The following is a 24,920-nucleotide window of genomic DNA, read 5'->3' as shown; positions in this document are numbered from 1 at the left end:
TAGGATTTAAGCTTTGGGGAGGATAAACAATGCTGGCCGAAGAAGCTCGTTCTGTTGCAGTCTGCCATACACGGAACTTGAGTGGGAGTTGTGCGTTTCTTTTGTTTTGTGTTGCCATTTGGAAGATATCATTTTTCTGGGGACAGTATTACTAATAAAATCATGCATCCTGTCAGTCATTCCGTCTTTTTCCCTTTAAACAGGGTCACCCTGGGCAATCTGGACCTAGAGGTCTGCCTGGCCTCGATGGCTGCAATGGTACCACTGGGAGTCCTGGCGTTTCTGGATCAGATGGATTTCCTGGCCCACCTGGGCTGCCTGTACGTCCCAACTCTAATATGGTGTTTTGTAGTCACTAAGCCAGGATTTGCTTTTCATGCCATTGTTGGAAAAGTAACTCCCAAGTACTTAGGAAGAACCCTAATAACCCTAAGTTTATTAGCATTGTTAGAGCTCAGTATCCTTTTCTTATTGAAATTCCACACTGAGGAGAAAATGAAGATCCGGTGAATTCAGTATGCTCCCACACCAAGTTATACCATTGTCACTGGCAGTATTCACGCTAACTCAGAAGAAACCATGATAAAGTTTTTAAGAACCATGAAGTGTCAAGCATCTTCCACCTGGAACGTTTCAAGTTAGTGGATGCTGATTCAGGAAAGGATGTTATCACACATTCAGGTCTATGCATCAAATATTGGATGACTTCCTTCGGATCCTAAGATAGCCAAAAGCTTCAGTCTCACTGAATGTCAATAGGATTTACTTTCCAGGGTATGTGTTTTACTTTTGAATGCACTTTTCTACCAGGTTGGAGTTTTATCTAGCCTGTATTGGACACCTTAAAGTTAGGTGTCATATCTATTCATCTGGACCTCCCTCTTACAGAAAGTGGTACTTGCGAGAGCACTTCTCCCCCTCTACCTTTCAGGATGAAAGTATGTGGTTATTTTTGAAGCGTAAGCAAAGAATATGACTTGATATTAAAATATTTGACAAATATTTGAATATTTGTTCACATTCAAAGCCTGATCTTGCAAACACAGGTCATGTGACTAATCATACATGTAATGGAACTCCTTTGCACGTATACATGAAGGAGAGGAAGAAAATACAGCTGGGGATGTAAATAATGCCATTTGTTTCAGCATTTCTAAACTATGCTAAGACATCTTTACATGTCATCCAGACTTGAAATTCATATGATGTTGAAAAATACTGAAGCAATAAGATCAAATTAAAGTACTGCTTTCTAAAGTAACTGATTTACTCATACCTGCTGCTCAAATTTCTATTTTGTTATGCTTGTAGGATTACATTTTTGGCAAGGAAAGCTGCTTGGATCAGCCAAACCCTCTCAAATTAAGTTGGCAATTAAATGAAATCACCTGAGATAAATTGGATGGGATGATCAAGATTAAAATAAATTGAGTAAAACTAGAATTATAATGGCAGCTTTTTCAGAAGATTCATGCAGTCTACCAGCTTTGATTCTAAACAAAATTTGGTAATTTACAGTGTTAAACAACAGAGAGAATCATAGAATGGTTTGGGTTGGAAGGGACCTTAAAGATCACCTGGTTCCAACCCCCCTGCCATGGGCAGGGACACCTTCCACCAGACCAGGTTCCTCAAAGCCCCATCCAACCTGGCCTTGAACGCTTCCAGGGATGGGGCATCCACAGCTTCTCTGGGCAACCTCTTCCAGTGCCTCACCACCCTCACGGTGAAGAATTTCTTCCTAATATCTAATCTAAATCTACCCTCTTTCAGTTTAAAACCATTATCCCCTGTCCTATCACTACACTCTTTGGTAAAGAGTTCCTCCCAGTCTTAGCTGTAGGCCCCCTTTAAGTACCGGAAGGTCACTATAAGGTCACCCCAGAGCCTTCTCCATACTAAACAACCCAGCTCTCTCAGCCTGTCCTCATAGGGGAGGTGCTCCAGCCCCTCAGTCATCTTGGTGGCCCTCCTCTGGACTCGCTCCAACAGGTCCATGTCTTTCCTGTGCTGACGACTCCAGACCTGGGCGCAGTGCTCCAGGTGGGGGTCTCATGAGAGTGGAGTAGAGGGGCAGAATCACCTCCCTCGACCTGCTGGTCACGCTTCTTTTGATGCAACCCAGGATACGGTTGGCTTTCTGGGCTGTGAGCTCACACTGATGGCTCATACTCAGTTTTCCATCCACCAGTATCCCCAGGTCCTTCTCCAAAGGGCTGCTCTCAATCCACTCGTCACCCAGCCTCAATCCATGGTTGGGATTGCCCCAACCCATGTGCAGGACTTTGCACTTGGCCTTGTTGAACTTCATGAGGTTCGCGTGGGCCCACCTCTCAAGCCTGTCAAGGTCCCTCTGGATGGCATTGATATGTATATGAACAGGAGGGTTACACCGTGTCAAACAGATTCAAATAGGATCTTAAAAGTTGTCGAAGGCCTAAAATAAAAGGGAAATCTAATATAAACAGGAAAAAAATGGAGAAAATGTTTGCAAAGCCTTGTTTTTCTAAAGCCGCAGGAAGTCTTAAGTTCTGATAATACCACAGCTTCTTTGACAAAGCTGCAGTGGTACTTTTGCAGTTTACTGGAGCCAGGAGTTTGCCTTGTTCATTATGCTAAGTATAAATTCTTTCAAAACTAAATCAGTATTTTTTTCAGAAATTTATTTTTGACCTTTTTTTTTTTTTTTCCTTAATCAGGGTCATCCTGGCCCAAAAGGCCTTAAAGGAGAACCTGTTTTTGTTCAAGGCAGTCTTAAAGGAATGAAGGTAAGACTTGCCATCACATAGGAGAAAATGCAGTACAAGAAACACTTTGATGAACTACAGGTTGCAGGGCTGATGCTGCAGGTTAGATTGCTCACGATGTTAGACACAGGTAACCTGAGTATGCCCGAATGCAGAGCTGTGAAAAAGGCCTTGTAGTAACTTCAGCAGTGACAACACAGAATACTCGCAGAACTTGGAATTGCTTGGTCTTTGCGGAGATCTTGTTCATCCCACGCTGGGATGCTGGGACATTGCTCATTCCGTTACTGTTCAGTGTAGTTGCTGGTCCTTCACTTGTCTCTGGAGAGCTAGCACCATTTGTTTGTGGTGTCAAACCATGGATGTGAGGAATTTCTTGTAAGCTTGCCCTGACTTATATGAGGTAGCATATGTGTTTCTAGGTGCACATGTAGCAAAGGAGTGGCCCTTCACCTGCACTCGGAACTTTCCTGTAACTGCACCTTTACGTGTGCCAGCTCTGTTGAAATAACAGCTCAGGAGACTCGCAAGTGCATGTTAGGATTTCCACTGTGAGATCCCAGCTGCCTCCCAGTGATTTTTGTACTAGGGGGTACGAGTAAGTAATCAGTCATACTCTCAGTTTAAATACATGAATATCATATTCCACTCATAGTATTCCATCCTTTGCTGCTGTGAAGTCAGGATTTTACTCTCTCTAATAAGGACCTCACCCTGAAATGTCTGTATCAAGTCTGTGATTTTATTTCCTGTACAGAAAATACAAAGTATGGATAGACAATTTCAGTTAATGGTTCAGAGCAGTGAAAAGATTCTTGAATAGGCTCATGTAAAAGATTTGGTTCTTTGTTGCCTTGAAACAAACGCTCACAGGCTTACCATGGGTTTGATTTTTGCCAGAAGTACTAGGTCTGGAATAAATCTACAAAGGATTCAGTACCTCTTGGGGTACTGAATTCGGCAATATTTAGCAGCCTCATGCTTCATTAAATGTTGAAAATATTAAGAATTTTATTCCGTCATGTAAGGCCCCTCACACTGACTTTGTTGGTGAAAATTAAGAACTTTTCTAAAATTCTACCCGCGTTATATATACTCATAAGTTGGTAAAAGTTAAATAGATCTTTATTTACTTCAGTATTTATGGGAAATACAGATAATTTGATATAATAACGATATGCTTTTATATATTTTATAGTAGTTTTGTAATGAAAGTTTTTATAGTGTCTTTTCCAGTGTTTTTACAATTAATACAAATTCTTTTTCATGCCACTTTAGTTTCTCTTGTTACCCATAAATAAAATGGTTGTAATTTCTCCGGAGCTTTGGAATCTCTCCATTACCCAATTTAAATATGGAAGCACAGGTGTCAAAATATTTTCCCATTTACACTTGATCTAATATTAACTAACAGCAAATATTTCTATTTATACAAAACTTAATGTTCCTTATAGTTTGTTGCAATAGCGTAATGTAATTTTTACTCATGCATTTATAATTTTTAGGGAGAAAATGGTCTTCCTGGATTGGATGGAATTTCTGTAAGTTATTTAATTTTGGGAATAATGATTTTAAAGAATATTAAGTAGCTAATTTTTCTTGTACTGGTTCTCAAGGACTTTTCAGATTAACAGGCCATGTATTTATATGTGTGATACCAGTAGCATGAGCAATTCCAGCTTTGTAATGGAATTAGCGCATTATGGTAGAGGAAGTCAGATTTTTGCTATTATCTCTTCCATGTTTCCTTTTTCAAATCAAACTCCCTTCTACCATTGAACTCTGTAACTTTAATTTTCAAAATACATCTAATAATGTGAAATGGATTGTTATACTATTTAAATTGGCATGCTTAATTAGGGCATATTACTTAATGTTTCCTGAGACTCACTTTGTCTTTGGTTGGGGTTTGATGAGTGCTACACATTCTGTATTTGTCCTATGTTGTTCTTACAGGGCCCAAAAGGTTTTCCAGGTCCAATAGGTTCTGCAGGCCCTATAGGATTGCCAGGTTTGCAGGTAAGAGACCTCAACCGTTGCACTTGTTGATAGAGCAGTTCAAAATGTTGGCAGTTTTCCCTCCTTGTCTCTATTTGTGTCATGACAATGAGCAAAAGTGTGTGTGCATCTAAAAGGACCGATGAGCACAGCTGACTTCAAGCATAGAATACTTGGATTTAGATAGTTTAATCTAATCACAAGAGGGAATGCTCCTCTCTGGAGCAGCGTTCAGAGCAGCAATCGTGAATGAGGGCTCCTGCAAAGCCCTAGAGTGCTGTCTACAAACACTACGTTATACTATTCTGAGCACTTCCTCGTCTTGGGACTCGAGGGAATATGCTGAGCTCTGCATCTTTGGAGCCTTTGTCGTCAAGAAATATGCTAAAGAGTTGCTTTTTCAAGATACTACAAGAGAGTTTCTATTGGGTGGAGGTAAAAACAAACTACGTGTTTGTTGCTTTTAAATTGAAATTTGCTCTTAATTAACCACAGTACCAAAGGGCTATGCTGTCTATTATAGACGTGAAGACTTGAAGATCATGTGTGTCAGTTACTTTTGCTTTGGGGCAAGAGGTGAAAGTTCAGGTACCATTGCAGATCCCAGCATCGCTCCAATTGTGTGCATCCTAATTAAGTACAAAGAAATAAAATCTTGATCTTGTTCACATTTAGGGTCCAATGGGTCCCCCTGGGCCACCAGGTCCAAAAGTAAGTACCTACCTTTCCTGTCTTCTTTCTATACCTGATTGTTGGCTTTTTTAACAGTGTTGTGGGCCTAGATGATAGTGATGCTGTTGTTGGTGTTGTTTTATTATTAATTCATTATTTTTTTTTTCTCTCCTAGGGTAACATGGGATTAGGCTTTCAAGGAGAGAAAGGAGAAAAGGTAGGTGAAACTTGTTCTGTTATGGAAAGAGCATGAAATAATACCCTAGTGTTTCACCATAGCTTGATCTTCTAGAAAGTGGCTAGATTCTAGCATTTTCTTCTCTTCCTTTTTCTTTTCTTCTCTCGGAGCAATTGACAGTGCAAATACTAAAGAGTCTTGCTGGTTCCTTATCTGTTGGCAAAAAGGGTGGGAGATTTTTCTGGAGAGGGAAGGGGAAAATCTCAATTCACTGCAGTATTTTCACAGTTCTCGAGACACGAGGTCCTTAGACCTTAGACACGAGGTCTTTTGAATGTCTGTCTGTCACTTTCTTTGGACCCTCACCTCTTGTATTGAATTATTCTACTGACTTCATTCTTTTTGGCTTTCGTAATATCCTTTGAGTCAACCGATGTGTAATTTATAGTCTCACTATCCTAAATGGGTGTCCTGCAGTCTGTGTGAGGATTTACACTGGCTTAATGGGGCTTCTCAAAGTTCTCAATTTGGGACTTGATTCTGCTGCTGTTAAAATTGGTTTTCAGCATTCTACATTTCTAACTGTTTCTTGTCTTCTTTTCTTTTTGACTTCCATGACCAAAGTCCTGTGCCAGCATTAAGGCACACAGATGTTAAGTATGTGTTCGCAAGCAACTTTCATAGGAAATCAAGCATGTTCTGCCTATATCAACAGCTTTCTCTTTTGCCAACAGGGCGATGTAGGGCTGCCTGGCCCTCCAGGTCCCCCACCATCCACTGGAATACTGGAATTCATGGGATTTCCAAAAGGGAAGCAAGGAGAAAAGGTCTGTGAATTCAGTTTACAAGCCCTCCCCTCCCCATGCTCATTCATTCGAGGCTGAATGAAATCACTGGACACTGAGGGCTGTTATATTTCCAAATCAAAATAATTTTCTGTACCAGTTTAATCTGCCAGATGGCTATTGAATAAAAATATTCTTAGCTCAGAGCATTGTGGACCACTGGAGAATGCATACCTCTCAGAAGGAGAAATCTGAAAGCTATTTAAAGGTTTTCATCATTAATCCTAAAAATAAATGAACTGTCTTTGTTTCTGTTGGACCTCTGAAATTGTATCAACTGAAGCAAAAAAAACCAAATCCATTTAGAAAAATAATAAAACGCTCCAGCTCTTTTGCTGTGGCTATGATGCACACTACTCTGAAATAATCAGATTTATTTCCTTTACTTTGTTATCCTGGCATTTACTGAGATACATATATAGCTCATCAGCATTTTTATTAAAGCTGTATGCATCTTGAGTTAAAGATTCTCTACACACATGAAATTTAGGCATACTGAATTAATCTGGGACCTCTACAGCCTGGTTTGGGAGCCCAGTCTGAGCTTCCCTAAGCCCCTGCATAAGACATGAGAGGTGTTGTCTTACTTGGTGGAGTTGCATTAGCTAAGGTGAGATTCAAACAAATGCCATTCCTTTTGGCTCACCCTTGAATTTGTAAGCAGGATTGTGAAGACGTTATGCTATCTCATCATGTGTTATTTTGCTGTTTTCCATGAAGTACTGTGCATATTCCAGTTCCCTAGATGATGATATGAAATGCTTCTAGTTTGACTTCTGGCAGTGGAGAAGCGTAGAACAACAGTTCCCAAATAGTGGTCTTTGAAGCCATGGGAAGTGGTCACAGACAGTCTGTTGAATGCACTGGCACTGTGCTGAGAGACACTATACCTGGCACATGATGACACAAATCAAGTGTACTTGCTGACAAACAAATTACAAGGCCTTACTTTAGGAGTCAGGAGCATGATGGGTGGATTGGGGAAAGGCTTGCTTTCATGGGCACAGTGATTTATTGTGTTCATCTCTTCCCCTTGTCAGGGTGAGCCAGGCCCTCAAGGATTCCCTGGAGACAAAGGATTGCCTGGCGTGCCGGTAAGGACAGAGGAGAGTTTTTAATATATGCCTAATATGGGTTAGATGGCTCAATACCCTCTGAATAGCTCACAAGTTCTCTACAGGAGTTTCTAGGCACCAGAGTACTTTGAAAATCTGATTAAAATGTCCACAAGACTTTTTGAAGAGCGTAACTGTAATCTGATAGTTTTTTGTCCTGGAGATACAAAGACGATAATGCTGTCCCACTACAGACGTTACAAAGCAGCCATCGTTTCAGTACGCCTAACCTGCAGTTTGCAGACCTGCAAGTAGACATAGCCCTTCCATGGCCACTTGATGGCAGTGTTTCTTGATGTCCCACAGCGAGCTAGACTTATTTTTTTTAAAAAAATCCTGGTTTTTTTCCCTTTAATTATGTCTAAACATATTTTTGTTATTTTACTTTAAAGTTGTAAAGCACATGCTGATCTTTCTGCCTGTCTATATATATCCAGTTTTAAAATGGGCCGTTTAACATTAGTGCTCATAAACTCAGGAATGTGTAGCAGCATCTCTGTATGAATCAAGAACAACAATTTATCCCTGGATTCCGGAGAGCTATTTCCCAGCTTATAACCTTTTGTAAACACAGGTTATTTCGATAAGTTTAAGGAATAAATATTTTGTGGAATTTCTGACTAATAAGATAAATTGTTTGCCAGTTACTTCAACGTACAGATGTTCTTAGTAGAAAGACATGCAAGAAAAACCTGTACATGACGCACAGTTTGTTATTAGCCTTTCTGGACATGTTCCATTATGTGCATGTTTAGCTTTATGCATCACAAGAGGCCCATTGAAGCTGGCGGGGTTGAACATATGTGTGAACTTAACCACAACCATAAGATATTTCAAGATTGAAGCCTGAAAATTGCTTAACTACTGTAACTTTTGCTGAAATTAAATCCTGGTGTTCTGTCTCTGGATTTGATACTTCTTGCTGACTGGGAAAACCACAAAACATTTCCAAATGTTGAGCGTGAAAATGCTAGTTTTGTGTCATTCTTAGGCTTTAGAAATGACAAGGGGTACTCTGAGCACTCCCTTGAGCTGCTGCTGCTGCTGTTAAGAAATGACATTTGAAATAATTTCTAAATGTAGAATACAATACAGAGTAGCAGTGACAGAACTTTGCTGTTTATAGCATGGGGTTACTTGCATTTGCTGCTGAGAGATGTGCCGTGGTTTAAATGGATGGAAGTCATTGTGAATGAAAAAGATGATGTACTGCACATACTGCCAAGTCTGGTTGATACAGGTTTTCCTTCTGGGGCAAAAGAGTCCCAGCGGAAACAGTCAGTTCCCCTTGTCTCTCTGTTGTACTGTTTATGTTAATAGATGAGGTTTGTGCTCATTTTGTTTTAGGGCTGGGCTATTCAATTGCAAACACATCACAGATTTAATGTTGACATTTTTTCCTCAGGGCTTTGGAGGTGTTGGAGAAAAAGGAGAAAAAGGTGTGCCTGGCTTACCAGGTGGCAGGGTAGGTAACGTTACGTGCCTGTTCTCAAACACGTGAAGTGGGCCATTCATCAACAGAAGCATTCCCAAAGCATGTAGAAGTCTCAGACATAGGACTGGGTCCCATAGTAGCCAGTGCCATACAACAACAGAACCAACAGATAGTTCTTATCTCAGTAAAGTCTCAGATTAAAGGTGAGATGAAAGATGTATATAGACAAGGCAGTCCAAGAAAATCATATGGAAGTACTTAGTGGAGGTCTTGATACTGCAGGGCCTGTGTTTTTCCAGTTTTTTTGAAAGCTTCACAGAAAAGGAAGCTTACTGGAGGTCCAAATGAAGATAACAAAGATGCCTTGCAGGGGCTTTAGGGAGCTCTCAACCAGTGCCAGAACCAGCCACGAGAGAACACAGATAGATATTTGGGGAAGAAATGGGCAAGCTGGCAATAGATGTTGGTCTAACTAGTCAATGAATGTGGGAGTTAACAGCATGCTCAGTCACACACGAGCCACAGATCCTTCAAACCACCATGACCCTGCAGAGACATGCTTATACACAACAAGAAGACCAAGGCATTCTGTTCTGCATGTGCAGACTAAATTGTCAAAATACAAAGCCTTGACTGCATTAAGTTTCATGGCTTTATAATTACAAACTACCTACCTAACTTCCTAGTAATTTGAGACACCATGACTTATTTAACTTGAACCGCTGATTAGAAAGACAATGGGTAAAGAAGATAAGACTTCTTTTATCAGTTATTCTGCTGAACTCTTTCAGTTATGATCGTTAATATTTGGGGGATATGGAAAATCAGTGGTAGCTTCTCCTTTTGAAAGTTTTATCTTTTGGTCCTTTGGTGCTGAGATATTTGGAGCCTGATATAATAAGACCAGACTGAGATGGAGCCTCTGGAAGTTAATGGTTTTTTGCTGTTCTAGGGTCTTTTGGGACTGGATGGATCTGACGGGATTCCAGGGAGAAAGGTGAAATTTCTTTTATTTTTTACCAGCCATCTAACTGGTTAAGATCTACTGACTTCCTTATCTAGTGGCTCCAAGTTCTCTGATGGTTGAATACATCTGCCTTATTAAACTAGTGAGAGCTAACTAGAAAGTCCGCTTAAAACTCTAGATCCATTTAACTGTCTCTCTAGTTATCCGTACGTATTCAGAGGACCACCTCCACAGACTGGAAATTGTACATTCCCTCCTGGAACAATCAACTCTCCCACTTGTCCCCTTTTGGGGGTGGAAATGGCCAGGTGGTCAAGTGGCTGAAAACGTGTTAAAGCACTTCCACTTGCAGATACAGTAGTAGAAGCTGTTCAAGAAAGCAGCTTTCAGAAATACCATTTTCATTTTGCAGCCTGGAATTCAGTCACTTTCCTGTATATTTTGGTTTATGTATGTCCTTTTAAAGATATACTGAAGGTGATGGTATCTCCAATATAATCTAATTCATATCTATATGTTAAAATTATATGGTTAAAAACAAGCCCTTTATGACAAGTTTCGCAACAATACTGTGTTTGGTCTGTATTGGGGCCTACAGCTGTCCAAGACTTCAGAATCATGGGCAAGGTTTAAAGTTGAGGCTCCCTGCTCCAGAGCTCTTGGAATATCCCATTTTGTCTGCAGTGGCAGTGGGATTTGCAATCCATACTGGGCCAGGTTGAATATTTGAATATGTTACCCAATAGAGAACAGTAGGTCACTCCTGTGTAGATTTCCAGTCACGCACTCAGAAGGGGAATTTCGGTGTCCCTGAGAATACTGCCAGGAAATGGGTAGCGGGAGAGCTGGATCGCCCAGTGTCACTTTAAATGTTTTGGTGCCAGTAATTTGTTGGAGGGGAAACAAAGTGGGGGACAAGGAAAATAAAGTTCTAGACTCCTCGCTCCACAAGCATTTCTACAGTTCTGTGAGAACTCCAAGGTGTCCTCCTGATTTGGGCGCCCTCATGCCTGCTCACAAGTTCTCACCATCTTTTCAGCACACAGAGGCCTGAAGGAGCTCTTCTATTTTGTGAGTGCTGAGAAACTGATGCCATCAGTTTTCTTTTTCTTTATTTCTTCTGCAAATGTTTGGTAGGACAATGAATTGGGTTTGTGATTCAACTCCAGGCACTGCAGATGTCTCAGCTAACAAATAATGCCACTGTCTTGTTGTCTCACTGTATAACAATGCTCCCCTGTGTGACTTTGCAGGGTCATCCAGGTGTTCCAGGCTATCCAGGACTGGATGGAGTTGAAGGCATGAAGGTAACTTCTCACATGACAATACTAAAGCATTGCTTTTTTAAAGATATTTGCATGAATAAATAAGTATCATTGCCCCTATCAAATCTCTTCTTTACCTCTGTATCACTAATTCTCAGTAAGTTTCAGTTCCTCATTTACTTTGTTGTTAAGGATAAAAATGAATGGTTGCTGAACTATGAACACTCGGATATTTTAATACCTTTACAATGTTCATTCATGTAACTTCGTGACTTACAATTGTAGGTGTAGTCTCTCTGGTCTCCTTTATCCTTACACCAATGCCATATTTACTGGACAATTGAGGCAAGATTAGATGGAAGTAAGTGGACGTTAAGATAGTTGCCAAGGCTATCTGAAGTCTTAGATCACAGATCTACAAGTATTGACAAGCCTGAAAAGCATGTGTTCAATTTCTCGTACTGGAGGTAGGCGATGCATAGCAGACATTTTCTGGGTAGCTCACAACTTGGGCAGTCAGACATCTGGAAACTGAGTGGAAAATGGTTGGATAGTAGTTTGCTGTGAAAAACACTTATCTGCCACCAAGACTGGTATATGGTTGGCAGACATGTGAAATGCAAGTATTGAAGCGCTTTTTTGTGCAGGGCACATGGAAGAAGTAGTAGTACAGAGGAGTATTACTGGAAGAAGCAACAAAGTGTGCACTGCCTTGGCTCACTGCACGGTGTTTATATTATAAATACGATGGCAATTTGGACAACAGTCAGATTTTGCACTTGCTGTTTCAAAGAGGATTTGATACTGTGTTAGAGAAAGGAATGATACTGCAGTTGGTCACAACTTGCTTGTTCTACCTGGGTGATTTTATGGAGGAATCCATTGTCCTGGAAGCTCCTATTATTGAAATTCAGGTCTCCAAGGCAGCGCATAGCTGCAGTGATGAATGCTTCTAAAGCTGGGTATGTTCATAGCAGCTCTCTCACTTTTACTACAAGGTGAACAAATGTGATCTACCTGATATTGGTCAATATGCTGATATGATAACTGGTCTGCAGTACGCATGGTATATACATGTCCGTGCTTCCTATTGAGGTAACGGGATGCCTTCAGAGGATAGCTGGATCGTAGCAAACACTTTATCTGAAGCAGCCATCAGTTTCATCAGACAGGAAGTAGGTAAGTCAGGACAACAGATGGTTGTAAATAGCAGAAGGACAAAGTGAATTCTTCACCAAGACAAAGAACGCTGGTTAGTCAGTGAATGACCACAGACATTGCTACCATGATGCAGCCTGTCTCCTGACAAGCAGTCTTCCCCTTCATCACCCATCTGAATGTGGCGTGAATCTGTTTTCTTCTACAGGGTGAATTAGGTGACATCGGTCCCCCAGGCCCTCCTATCGTTATTGACAGGGAAGGTGTAGTCATTTCAGGTACACATTTCCATTTTGTTTTGGAACTCATCTAAAGCACTTTTTCTGATCGAACTTTCCTTCTTACTATATTTTACCACTTTTCCACACTGTGTATTCGGTCTAACCTGTCCCTTGTTATTTTTCCTTTAATTTCTGTATTGTTGGCATACTGATACGGTTGGTCCCATGTTTATAACTTCAGAGTTTACAATAAACCTTTTGTCCCCACATTGCAGAATGGTATGTTTCAAGGCAGAATGACATTTAGTGCCTGGGAGACTGTGACTGTGTGTGAGCAAGGGGAAGTGCTGTGTGTCTACCTTTGTGTCTTCAGTGTACTAAGGAAAAATGGCTTCCTTGTGTTGCTTGGAAATGGGTACTCTGAGTGTAATTCTGCTATTATTTGTCATTCAATGTGGTAAGAATATTGTTGAGAAAATGAGCTTAATTAACACTACAGCTGAATGAGGCCTGGATGGGAATGGTCCCTGAAGCTATAAAGGTAAGGGGACAAATTGTATCATCTCTCCTATTCTTCTTCCTTCACATGCATTCAAGTTTGAATCAACCTCTAACAGGTCATGAGGAATTTTTCCCATTATTGTTAACTGACTAGCAGGCTTACTGCTAACGGCTTTGCAGCCTTTGCTGTCAATGAGATCAGTGGCCACCGGGGTAGTTGACTGAACAGAGTCTTTCAGCAGAAATTCTCATGAGATTTTCCTCCTTGTTTTTCTGTTTGTCCAATAGGTGCCCCGGGTGACCCTGGAAACCCAGGAATACCTGGTCCTCCAGGAGATGAAGGGATCAGTGGTTTACCAGGCCTTCCAGGAGCTCCAGGGTTTCCAGGCCTAGAGAGAGGTAAAGCAGCTGCTAACAGTGCCCTTAGCAGGCTGTTTGCTGTGTTTGTTGCTGAGAATACTCTGGGTAGTAGCCTGGAGATGGTGAAGGTATTGGAGCAAGCCTCTCCCTGCTCCTTCAGCTGGCTGATTTGCAGACTGCTGTATGAGACATAGGAGGCAGGGGTGACACACAGGGAAGCCAGGTATGTTGACTTGGCTGGGAGCAGAATTAGTCTCGCAATGATTACAGCCCAGGTAAGTCTTCAGGTGTGAATGTTTGGTGTAGCAGTGTACACAGGAGGTTGGTTGGTTGATTTCCATTTCGAATGAGTTGATTGGCAGAACCTTTCCTACATTTTAAATAATAGCAAATGTTTTTGAAAAAAATTTTTTTAATGACTTTTCATATTTGCAATAGAGAGCTAATAGGTTGGCTAGATAAACCCGCTGTAGGTGGAACCCATTTGTCCCATAAAGGTCTCACTTTGAAGTTTCTGTTTCACTTGACTGTCATCTGTGAAGTCCTGGCCCGCAATGATCCAGAGACTAGGATCTAAGGAATTAATCTTAGGAATAAGGAAATTATCTCACTCAAAAGAAATCAGAAAATAAATAAACAGCAGTCTTACATAGTTATTTGTCTAACTGATCAGTGGGACTTAAATGCAGCCCTGTGAAGTTTCTTGGATGACCAAAGGAGCATGTAAATGGGAGCCAGTTGGTGCCTCTGATTTGTAAATTTTCCTTTGTGTGCAATTATAAATTGTTCTGTGCTGACATGGTGGCAGTTCAGGCCACAACAGTAATTTTCACAATGTTAAAAATACTAGAATGTATTTGCTGCTGGAGAGCTGCTCATTGTGTCATTGTTGTCTAGATGGAATGGGCCCTGGAGGGTCTCCAGGTGTTCCAGGTGTGAAGGGTGAAGGGGGAGAACCAGGAAGAGCAACGATTGGATTGCCAGGCACTCCCGGCAGGGATGGTTTACCGGGTCTGCCAGGAGCACCAGGATTGCCTGGTGCACCACGTATGTATATTTTTAACATCTATTTTTATATTGGATTCAGAGTGGAACAAGACAAATAATCATTTATGTATTTATTTCTTTGCCAGTGAGGATTATTCATCTGTAAATCTTAAATGTTTGGTTGACACCTCATTGTGATTGTAACTCATAACCTTAAATATATTTTTATTAGCAGCCACCCCTCTAGAGTAAGAAAATACAGCTAATTATTGTTAGAGTGGTAGCCTGAGAGACTGAAGCACAAGGTTGTGTAGACACAATTTATGACACAGAGGACTTTGAAGTTCGAGGCTAGTCTCCTACTGGCTCTAGATTAAAGAATAGACCATGACCTTATGAGCACCTGGGGTAAATGTCTGGTATTGTGAGTAGGTATTTTGGGTACCGGGAGTCAGATAGGATGCCTGAAGAGACAGTTTTCAGACGTAAGGAAATGTGATTTTGTTTTTACGTGTTAATTTGTATGGATGCCCTGATTGGATTAATTATGCATTGTTTTGTTTTCCTCAGAAATTGAGTATTACATGAAAAGGGTTGGTTTTACACAAACCTTGTGTTTTACCATTCTGCCATAAACTGAGTTCAAACAGCCTGTTTTATTTTTGAGAGGCAGCCTGTCAAAACAGGGCACACTCCAGTGACGGAGCCAATGAGCATGGTCTGATGAAATGATTTTTTGTGGAGAAGAAATAAGTGATCTCTTATCAATAACTGCTTGCTAGTCAAATCCAGCTTATTTTCTGCAGAGTCTGTAAAGCTCTGGTAGCTGTTTTTAGCTGATGATTGCAGTTTGTTTCCATGCAACATCAGACGCGTGCTGGTCAGCACTCCATCTTACTGCTGTCACTGAGGGGAAGGGTTTTCAGACACAGTAGTTATAGATTATGTTAGATCACGTTCCACTGCTGTTTCTGTCAGCTCATTCTATTCAGCATATAAAGAGATGTAGAAAATAATCCTGCGGTTATAAAGTGAGGGACAGGGAAAGTTCCCTTAACCTTTTTGCCATTTAGTCTCTTTCCTGAGCTGCAGCAACTTCATGAGAAGTCGAGGAGCTCTGCAGAAGGCAGGTAGCCCTGGGGATGACTCTACCATGCCAGCAGCAGCAGAGACCCTGCTCATATATGATAGCTTCTGTGCCAACAAAAAGGGCAATAGCCGGTCATCACAATCACCAATACATTGATTTGTCCCTTCAATTTCTATCCATATGAGTCTCAGCTTCTCCTAGAGCTGTAAAGGCACATCTGCCATGAAGTCGTTTGCCCTTCGTTATACAACCTGTTCACAGTTTGGTTAGTTCTTTGGCCAACTGTAAAGTCTTTGAAAAAATGCAATGGTAGAGCAGTAGAGGAATGAAACTGTGTTGCATCCACATTGTGAGAGCTTTTGCTTTTCTGTGTGAGAAGCTAGAAGCAAACATATGGCAGAGGACTGCAGCCTGTGATACCAACCAAGTTCTACCTCCTTGTGTAACTTCCACAGTTGCAGTTTGATTTGGTGCCATTTCTGTCAGTTGCATAACTGACGTTGTAAGTAATTAATGAGCTGGAAGTCTGGCCTTCTCATGGCTTTTGCTTGCCTTCTTTCTGCATATAGGCCCGTCGTTTGCCCCAGACACGATCCTGGATGGAAGGACTGGGGCCCCAGGGGAGCCTGGACAAAGAGGGCTGCCAGGAGCTTTGGGTCCAAAGGGGTACAAAGGTAATTGACTCTTGTTTTGGGAGAGCCTTTTAGCAGTCATTGGGCCTCAGAAATATATTTACATGTGGTTAATATCCTAAGGGATGAGGTGGAAGTGTCTTTATGACAAATCACAGGAGGTTGAGATGGATTAAAGGACCCAACAGCCTTTACAATTTAGAGAGAGTTGTGCCCAGCACTGTCAGCAAAATCCTATTTCCTACTTCCTACTCTGCTCAGGCAAATAAGCAGATAAATATCTCATACCCAGAAAATTAGCTAAGTAAGTTATCCTTTAAAGCCATAAGATGTAATGAAGCTTATAAATAAAATCTCGTTCACTGCTTTTTGCAATATAGGCTGGAAATGACAGAGAAACTTAATTTTATTCTCCTCTGTGCTAAAAATGATGAGAATTTGGGTCTTAGTGTGTGACAGAACCAGCACCAAGAGCCACGATGACACAGACATCACTGTGCTATGTGATTGTTTGCATCCATGGCCAGTTATGATTCAGGGAAATATAAAGATATCCAGCTGTGGGTCACTGTAACCTACTGTGAGCGGGCGTATGGATTTGCTTTCTCTGACATATAACTATCTCTTTAAAAAACCACAAGACTTCTGTCCTAAAACTCTCCTAAAACCATCTGTTTAAGGGAGTCTAAACCTTTGGGAAGAGGTCAAGAAGTGCTGAGGTTCATGCTGCACATGGTAATTTGGTGATGGGCATTGCATAGAAATTAACCTGGGCAAAACCTGAGCTCCGCTTGCTTGACACTCACGTCACCTGAGCAGAGTAGGCACAAAATCAAATCATATGAGAATGGCTTTGTCCTAATTGAATTAAAATACTGCCTTTGGAACTCTTGCAACTGAAAAGGGTCTTTATCCAAATGAAACTGAGTTTGGAGTGTTAACTGTATTTTCCAGGAGAGGCAGGTGATTGTGCTTGTGATGGAGGAGTTACAAGAGCTGGTCTAAAAGGCATCTCAGGTCCACCAGGTCCATCGGGAAGCCCTGGTGTGCCTGGGATTAAGGGCATTGGTGGAGACCCAGGCACTGTGGGCGCACCAGGACTGCGAGGCCCTCCGGTAAGGCAGGAAGAGTTTATATCGGTTGTCATGAATTAAAGGAGGAAAAAATGCCCATGTGCAGTTGCTGGTGGTGATTGTAGTGAAAGCAGAACACGTTTTTTTGAATAATTTCTTCTACTTGTTTGGATTTAAAAAAAAAAAAAAAGCTGAAAGTAGAGAAATTATCACATATTAAAAATGGGAGAAGAAATGGTTCTTAAGTTCTGAGAACTGCACATTTAGCAGTCAAGAGAAAACAGTAACAATTATTCATCCCAGGGCTTCTTGGCTGTAGGCATACATGGATTAGACCCAGGGTTCTTCCTAAGTGAGGGCTGGCTGGGGAAGCAGATACACATCTGCATGGAGAGAAGACCTTAAAAATCAAATGGTGAGATCTTTCCACACCATTGCTCATAGCTATAAAAACTGTGTCCAGTAGATGCAGTCTCCTTCTCAACTGCTGCATGCTAAATACATTAGTGAGACTTGAGCTGTGTTTTTTATGAAATGGCAACCATAACAAACAGGATTTTCCAAAGTGCTGAGCATTGCTCATTGGCAGTATTTACTTTTGAAAATCGTAGTCCATAAAGATACCAGTCTTTTGTCTTCAGAGTATCTTTATCAGTGTCAGTAAATGTAGCACACCAAGTAACAGGGACGAAAATTCGATACTTGGGCCCTGTTATATCATGAGTGACGTAATATTCCCAGATGCCATCCAAGATTGCTGTCACCATAGTGCTATATACCAGGGTTTGGCTTGCCCCTGTAAAGCTGTAGTGACTTGATTGAAACATTCGGAAATAATCAAACCTCCTCCTTTTTTTTTTTTTCTTTTTTTTTTTCAGTGTAATGTATACAATAGGAAACCCTTTAGAGATTCTCTGCATGTTCATATTCCTGTTTTTTGCTTTTGGTCTCTAGGCTTTGGCTGGTCAGCAAGGTCTTCCAGGCCTTAAGGGAGAGAAAGGGGCTTCATCCTATGCAACAGGCAGAGGTGCTCGTGGGGACCGTGGTGCGACAGCACCCAGAGGACCTTCAGGCATCCCAGGAACCCCTGGCAGGGATGGACTTCCAGGCTTGCCAGGCCCACCAGGCCCCCCAGTAAGTTCAGATTAATTTAGCAGCAATGCTTCAGAATTGGAATAAGAAACAGAGACAATAGAAAGGCCTGGCTTACTAGTCCTGATTAGCCCTGTGGTAAGTCTCCAAATACATAAAAAGGTCACAGTCCCTGAGCACAAATTTGTCTTGGTCAGGATTAATAATTGGCACTCATTATGCCTCTGGCCACCCAGTCAAAAGATAAACTTCCAGTAGTGGGGTAGACGATAATGCTGTTTTATGTTGTGTCCTAAAAGATAAAAGACACTGTAGGCATAAGTATGAGTCAAATCTTGGAATAGAAAAATCACATCAGAATCTTTTTAATTAAAAAGAAAGTAAATGTCTTTCAGAATATGTAATATTTACATTTTGGCAAATACAACATAAAATATTATTTTTAATAGTCACTTGAGCTTTCCTGCATTTTGAAATAATGATGGGTAATTTACAGTGGTTTCCATGTACCTTCCCAGGCCCATCTGAACCTTGCACAGAACCGACCAAACTCTTATGCATTTGTTAAAATGATAGTGGTTTATATTCTTTCTACATCTCTTCGATTTTCAGCTGTAATTGTCTTTGCTGTGCACAGGGTGATGGTGGGCTAGGTTTCCCAGGTGAAAAAGGACTGCCAGGATTACCTGGCTCCAAAGGCCATCGTGGAGAAACTGGTTCTCCTGGCGTTGGATATCCAGGTCCTAGTGGAGTTCGTGGGCCACCAGGTGACCCAGGAATGGATGGGTTTCCAGGACAAGCAGGTCTTCCAGGCCCTCCAGGTAGGTGTTGCTGGGTCTGCTCTTATTTTGAAAAGGTGCAAAGCTGCTACAAGTCAAATGGCACTCAGCTTACTGCTGTGCTTGTAGCCAGGCCAGAAGATTGCATTAGATTAAAGATTGCTCTTTAAATTAATTGAAACTGCTCTGTGGGCTCACCAGACCTCACACAGCAGTCACAGCTTTCTCAAGTTGTCATGCACAGATAGTAAGCAGCAAATATCTGAGTTGAGTACTTAAATACTAATAGTGTTGGATGAAGCTACTCGCTGACTTTTGCTGGAGAACCATTTTATACCAAAGGTAGTTAGGAAGATTGATAAAATGGAGTTTTTTAAAACACAGCCTACTTCATTGCCCAGGTAAAAACAGTAACTGACTGGTATCTGAGACTTCTGAATCAGTTTTCAGAACTCTTACTATTATTGAAATAAGAAGAGCTCCAGATTTGTTTTAAAGAAGAAACTGTAGTACATTGTATGTATGAACAGGCGTTGGTGAATAAGACATTGTCATGGCAGTCAGATAGGGAGTTCAGTTATGACTGGTGCAGCCATCTCTGGGCTGTTTGCTTCCCTGAGGTGCTACAGTTTGGCTCAGTTGATATGTCATTATATGTACCTAAAGCATACCATAATGGCAAGTGATAAAGTCAGTAAATACAGGTTTGATAATGTTTCATGTATGATGTTTTATGTTCCTTCTCAGCATTCGAACTGAGTTAGATGGAAAGTCATATATCTAAATGTTTATGGAATTTTTTTCATAACAAAATGACTGCACAGAGCTAGTCCCAATGTCTTGCTTCCATGTCAGCCATTTAAATGTAATTTAAGATAAATAGTATTTTTTCTTTGCTGCTGCTGATTTTCAGTGTATTTTCCATTCTGTGTATACTTAGGCTTCCACATTTGTAATTCAGTCAATATCAATAAAGCAGAATCAATAATAAATTTGCAGGCATAATATTGTTACATAGGTTTCTGGACTGATAAACTGATGTTCTGAGTTCAGAACCTTGGCGGTAAGACTACTGCAGTATGAGGAGCTGGTGGAGGAATATTAAACCCAGAGGGAGGTGAGAGCTAGGCCAGAATAGCACTGGGAAGGTTGCACAGACATGCCGGATGGCATGTTCCCTCACATCAGTGTCATGCTGGGTTGTTGTTATGGGGTGAGGAGACAGCTAGCATTAATATCCCCCTGAAACAGTCTGCGTAAGCTTTTTTTCCAATTCAAGTCACATGCTAAATGCTAAAAGCTTTACTAATTCATAGCTCTGAATGCTTACATCTTTGTTTGGTAAATTGTCTCTTACAAAATCCACTAAATTAAAATTGCATTGTGAGATAAGTAAAAGTAAAATACTCCGTGCATGATGTGAACTCTAGATATTCTGTGGAGCACATCAGAAGCCAGCTTATTATGAATGCTACATCAAAGCTTTGCTAACAATGAATGGTCCTTTGTAGAAGAGTATCTATACTCAAAATATGTGGGAAAGTGTGAATAAATCATTAGCCAGTTCAGTTTGCACCTCCATAGAGATGTGTAAGAAAACTTGCGAATGCATCATTACCTCCATCCTAAGAAATAATTTGCATACATTAAAAGGCCCTTTGATATAGTAAGTTTCATCTAATATTAAAGACGTGTGTGGGTGGAAGAAATAATCATTTCTTATACTGCCCAGAGTGAAAGGCCTTATCGTGAAAATGAGGAAAGACATTTAAAAAGAGACTGTGACCTGCTGAAGTTACCACGTCAGAGGCACCACTGAGGAATTTTGCTTGAGTTCATGCCATCTGCAGTAATACAGGGTGAATCAGTCTTGCTTTGGAGAAGTCTAACTCAGTGTTTTATAAATAGCTAGACTGATTTTACCTGGTATTATGAGATTACTCAAAAATGTTGGAATTGCCCCATATTTTGCTTTTATGCCTGACATGATGGTTTCATAATTGATTAATTTCCTTGATACTGGGATATTACTGTGTAAACTGTGATAATGTATTACGTAGCTGGGGAACACTAAGTTTTGCTTAAATGATTTTTACACTAAGCCTCGCTTACATCATTTTGCAAAACACACAAGGAAACAGTCCTATTTGCTTTTCAGTTATCCTCACATGAAATATCAGTTGTTCAAGTATTCTACTGCTGGCTAATAATGTCATATACAGAATATGCTATTATACAGAGCTGTTTTTGGAAAACTCATGTAAGACAGTCCTTAAAGCCATGTGATGTGAATGCAACAGTATTTACTAAACCTCCCTTTCCATGCCAGTTGCTGCCCCGAATGCTTGCTTTTTGAAAAATATCATTCTTTATTGTACTGTGTCTGAGGAAATGTCCCAGAGATTGACCTCAACTTTTTGTTTTACAAAGCATTCAGCATCAGGCTCGCATAGGATTGCAGAAGATCAGAACTGGAATTTTTATTTTGTGTCCATACCATTTAACTTTTACTTATCAAAAGAATGCCCTGTCCAAGCGTACCCAAGTGCAGGCAGCAATGTGTGTGTTACATCTTGCAGTCCTGGTATTAGGTGCCCATATCCATTGGAAGCATAAATTGGATCATGGGTATTTTAGTTTTGAACCTCTGTTCTTAAAGCTAGTGCTGACTCCGAAGATGAATTGCTGTCACAGATGAAAATAGAGCACGCTGGCTTTGTGTAAGAATGGAAGTGTTATTACAACTCTGTGTAGATACGTTATCATGAGTATAGTCATTTTTAAATGAATTTTGCTATCAGTGAATGCCTGACATCAAGATAAAAGTAATGAATTGAGAACTGACCTTTGGTTTTCTCAAATCAAAGTAGAAAATGTTCTGATGTTTCCTTCAGAATTTGCATAACATCTCAATATGTGGGTAGATGAGACACGCGAAGGGTTGGGTTCCCTCTCGTTCCCTGCTACATCCCACTTTCCACATGAGCCTTGCTTGTTTCTTTCTGCTAGAGCTGATACCTGTTAGCAGCCCCCAACTAGCTGGAATTTGAGATTAGGATTGTTCTTTCTTCTCACAAGTCTGAATAATGAAATCAATCACACAAGTCAGAATAATGAAATCATGAAAATTAGGGTCAAGTGTGGAAGGGAAAGGGGGTAGAAATGGGAGGTCAAACCAGAATCACTCTCTGTCATTTGGCACCGTGAGAGAGTGATGCTCAAATCCGCCTACCCTTGACTGGGTTTGGGGCTGGACCCTAAACTGAAAGCTTGACTTTCTGGCTCCGGTTGGATGTAGGCATTGAAGTCAGAAGATTTTCACACAGTCTTTTGTGAACTGAGTTGGAATCTATTGAGAAGAACCCAAGAATGTCATTGAACTGTCTTAGCACTGTTTCAACCAAAAAATTCATAGACATTTTACAGCCTTTGCACCAGAAAAGACATATTGGGTTACTTTATGAGTTTTTGTCCTGGCCTATGTCATTTTGAGGCCCCTAATCCCCCTGTCAGTGACGGAAGCAAAGAGCCATATTTATTATCCATACAGAAGTCCACTGATTTGATTGGATTTATCCAGGAAATAGTTTGACTCAGGGTCTTTTGTAAATAAAATTTGTTAGTCATCTGAAAATGTTAATCTTTTCTGAAAAAGAAGTGTTTAACTTGTGTTGCTGTGCTGGATGAAATACTTCCAGTGTTGCCTGATTTAGACCAGATTACCTCCTCAGGACTGAAAGCAGTCACAATTTGGCGTGCTCTTGAATGGCTGATGAATAAATTTGGCTTGTCAGTCTGGGAATGGAGCTTGAATAGAAGGATCCTGCAAAGAGAGTTGTAAGGAGATGAGAAACAATGTGTCTGTGATACCTGATTTCTCACCCTTAATTGGCCTTGTAGCTGATGCCAGATTTGAATTAGCAAGTATTGGGCAACAGTGCAGTTAGGCAGCTGTTTCTCTGTGCGTATAAAAGTGTTCAGAGTAATGAAAAAAACCACCTCTCTTCCCCAAATTTGCTTTAGTAGTCGTCTTTTGTATGTAAACTCTCTGACTAAATAGCTTTTAAAGTCCTTCAGATTTTCATTTTTAGAAAGTATATCTAGGATAGTTTAAGGCTAAGCCAGATGTTACAGCACAGGAGCTAATTTTATAGTTCTAGCACAGACTCCTCTTAAAATAACTGGAAGCATTTCTGGAGTTGGGAAGTCTTGAATCAGTTTTTGTGGTAATCATTGCTGTGACTGTGTGAATGTGACTTCAAATTGTCAGTGACCTACAAGGAGGAAATGTTGAAAGTGTTTCAGATCTTTCAGGTAAATCTGATGTGCTAGCAACTCTGATAATGCCACAGAAATTTCATTCCACTGAAGAGGGATTGCTAGTACAGAGCCTTTTTTTGAGAGGTGGAAGTCAGTCAAAGAGCTTCGCAATTGCTGAGTCTTGTTTGCTGCTAATAAAATTTTAAGCCATGTGGATACTTCTTAGTCTGACGGACTGTAGAAGAAGCAGTTGGAGAGTAATGCTGAAAGAAAAAACCCTTGCTATTCCACCCTCCATGCCTGTATCTCTCTGGCCTAAACTCTTGGGTGACAGGTTTTCTTAAACACCTGTCAATATTCCCTAGATATGTATTTTATCTTGCATGTGCACATTTATTTTAGAATTTCAAACTATAGCTTACTGTTTATATACAGCTTATAAACATCCTCTATTTTTTAGAAGTTAGAAACCTGTCAGCTCCCACTGACCTTGAAAGCTCTCAGCCTGGACCTTAAGCTCTCTAAGTCACAGACTCCATAGCCCTACCACAGGCAGGACCAGCCGCTGAGTGGAAGCCATGGATATCATGCTACAAGCAGTCCACAGCAGTTGTTGCTGCCTTTTACTGGTCATGCAGTAAGTCAGTAGTAGGGGTGAGATTAGACAATTGCCAGGCTCCGAATGCCTTTTCTTTTCTTTTCTTTAGCATCACGTATTTGAGATGTCAGCAGTGTTTGGTGTGCATAAGTTCACTCACAGTCACTTGGGATATGTCCTGTAAAAAACATCTGGATACTAAATATTCCTCTCCTGACTGTCTCTCTGAAAGAGGCTGTGTGCAACCTCAGTGTTTCTTTGTTTTAGGTATCACCTTGCCCTGCATAGTTCCTGGAGCATATGGGCCCCCAGGGACTCCCGGCTTTCCAGGACTGCCAGGTAGGGAGACAAGCTGATTGTAATGCACTGGCTGACTACCAAGAAGCACTGATTGCTGAAGGAAGATAATACCTACTAATTAATCTCCTCCAAGTGATAGTTATTCCAGAGAGTTAACTGGCAGAACAATGTTCTTTTTTTTTTTTTTTTTTTTCCAAAGAGACTAGGCTTAAATCCTATGGAGGATCATAATGACTCCACCATTTTTTCCGTTTCACATAGCCTCTGAACACAAACCTCCTCCTTCTGTGTTTGTGTAGCTGATGAAACAGCCATAGCTTTGAGACTTTATTTAGCTTAAACTGTGTATCCAGCGAGTGTTTTCAGCACTAGCTTTGCAGGAAAGAGCTGATCCTGTTTTCTTTTGCTGTGTTTTTGTCTTCCACTATTCATTCGTTAATATTATTTATTAATATATTTTTACCCTTAGGTCCCAAAGGCAGCAAAGGCTTTCCTGGCATTCCAGGCCAACCTGGATTGCATGGGTCAAAAGGACAGCCAGGGTCTCCAGGAATAATAGGCTTGCAAGGGGAACCTGGTAAGAGGGAAGTTACTGGAGTTCTTTTTATTGTCTGATTAATGTGTACAATATTTTATCAAAAGAGTTG

The 24,920-nt window shown here is 40.8% G+C and overlaps 1 protein-coding gene across 1 annotated transcript in view; it reads left to right on the top strand.

The window, feature by feature from the left end:
- The window catches only part of COL4A6 (collagen type IV alpha 6 chain), a gene marked incomplete at its 5' end in the record, with an annotated part of 136,116 nt that overhangs the window by 93,235 nt on the left and 17,961 nt on the right, over positions 1-24,920 (top strand). Inside the window, 20 exons of the mRNA XM_082322883.1 lie at positions 204-320; positions 2,700-2,768; positions 4,253-4,288; positions 4,704-4,766; positions 5,421-5,456; positions 5,593-5,634; positions 6,330-6,422; positions 7,481-7,534; positions 8,961-9,020; positions 9,943-9,987; positions 11,211-11,264; positions 12,589-12,658; positions 13,391-13,501; positions 14,360-14,509; positions 16,109-16,213; positions 17,126-17,286; positions 18,199-18,378; positions 18,974-19,157; positions 24,241-24,312; positions 24,743-24,850. Coding sequence (XP_082179009.1) covers positions 204-320; positions 2,700-2,768; positions 4,253-4,288; positions 4,704-4,766; positions 5,421-5,456; positions 5,593-5,634; positions 6,330-6,422; positions 7,481-7,534; positions 8,961-9,020; positions 9,943-9,987; positions 11,211-11,264; positions 12,589-12,658; positions 13,391-13,501; positions 14,360-14,509; positions 16,109-16,213; positions 17,126-17,286; positions 18,199-18,378; positions 18,974-19,157; positions 24,241-24,312; positions 24,743-24,850 — 1,810 coding nt within the window. The remainder of the gene's footprint in view (positions 1-203; positions 321-2,699; positions 2,769-4,252; positions 4,289-4,703; positions 4,767-5,420; positions 5,457-5,592; positions 5,635-6,329; positions 6,423-7,480; positions 7,535-8,960; positions 9,021-9,942; positions 9,988-11,210; positions 11,265-12,588; positions 12,659-13,390; positions 13,502-14,359; positions 14,510-16,108; positions 16,214-17,125; positions 17,287-18,198; positions 18,379-18,973; positions 19,158-24,240; positions 24,313-24,742; positions 24,851-24,920) is intronic.

Source organism: Platalea leucorodia (genome assembly GCF_965183815.1).
Source record: "Platalea leucorodia genome assembly, chromosome: 10".
NCBI classification, from domain to species: domain Eukaryota; kingdom Metazoa; phylum Chordata; class Aves; order Pelecaniformes; family Threskiornithidae; genus Platalea; species Platalea leucorodia.
This window is presented reverse-complemented; position numbering and strand designations above follow the sequence as displayed.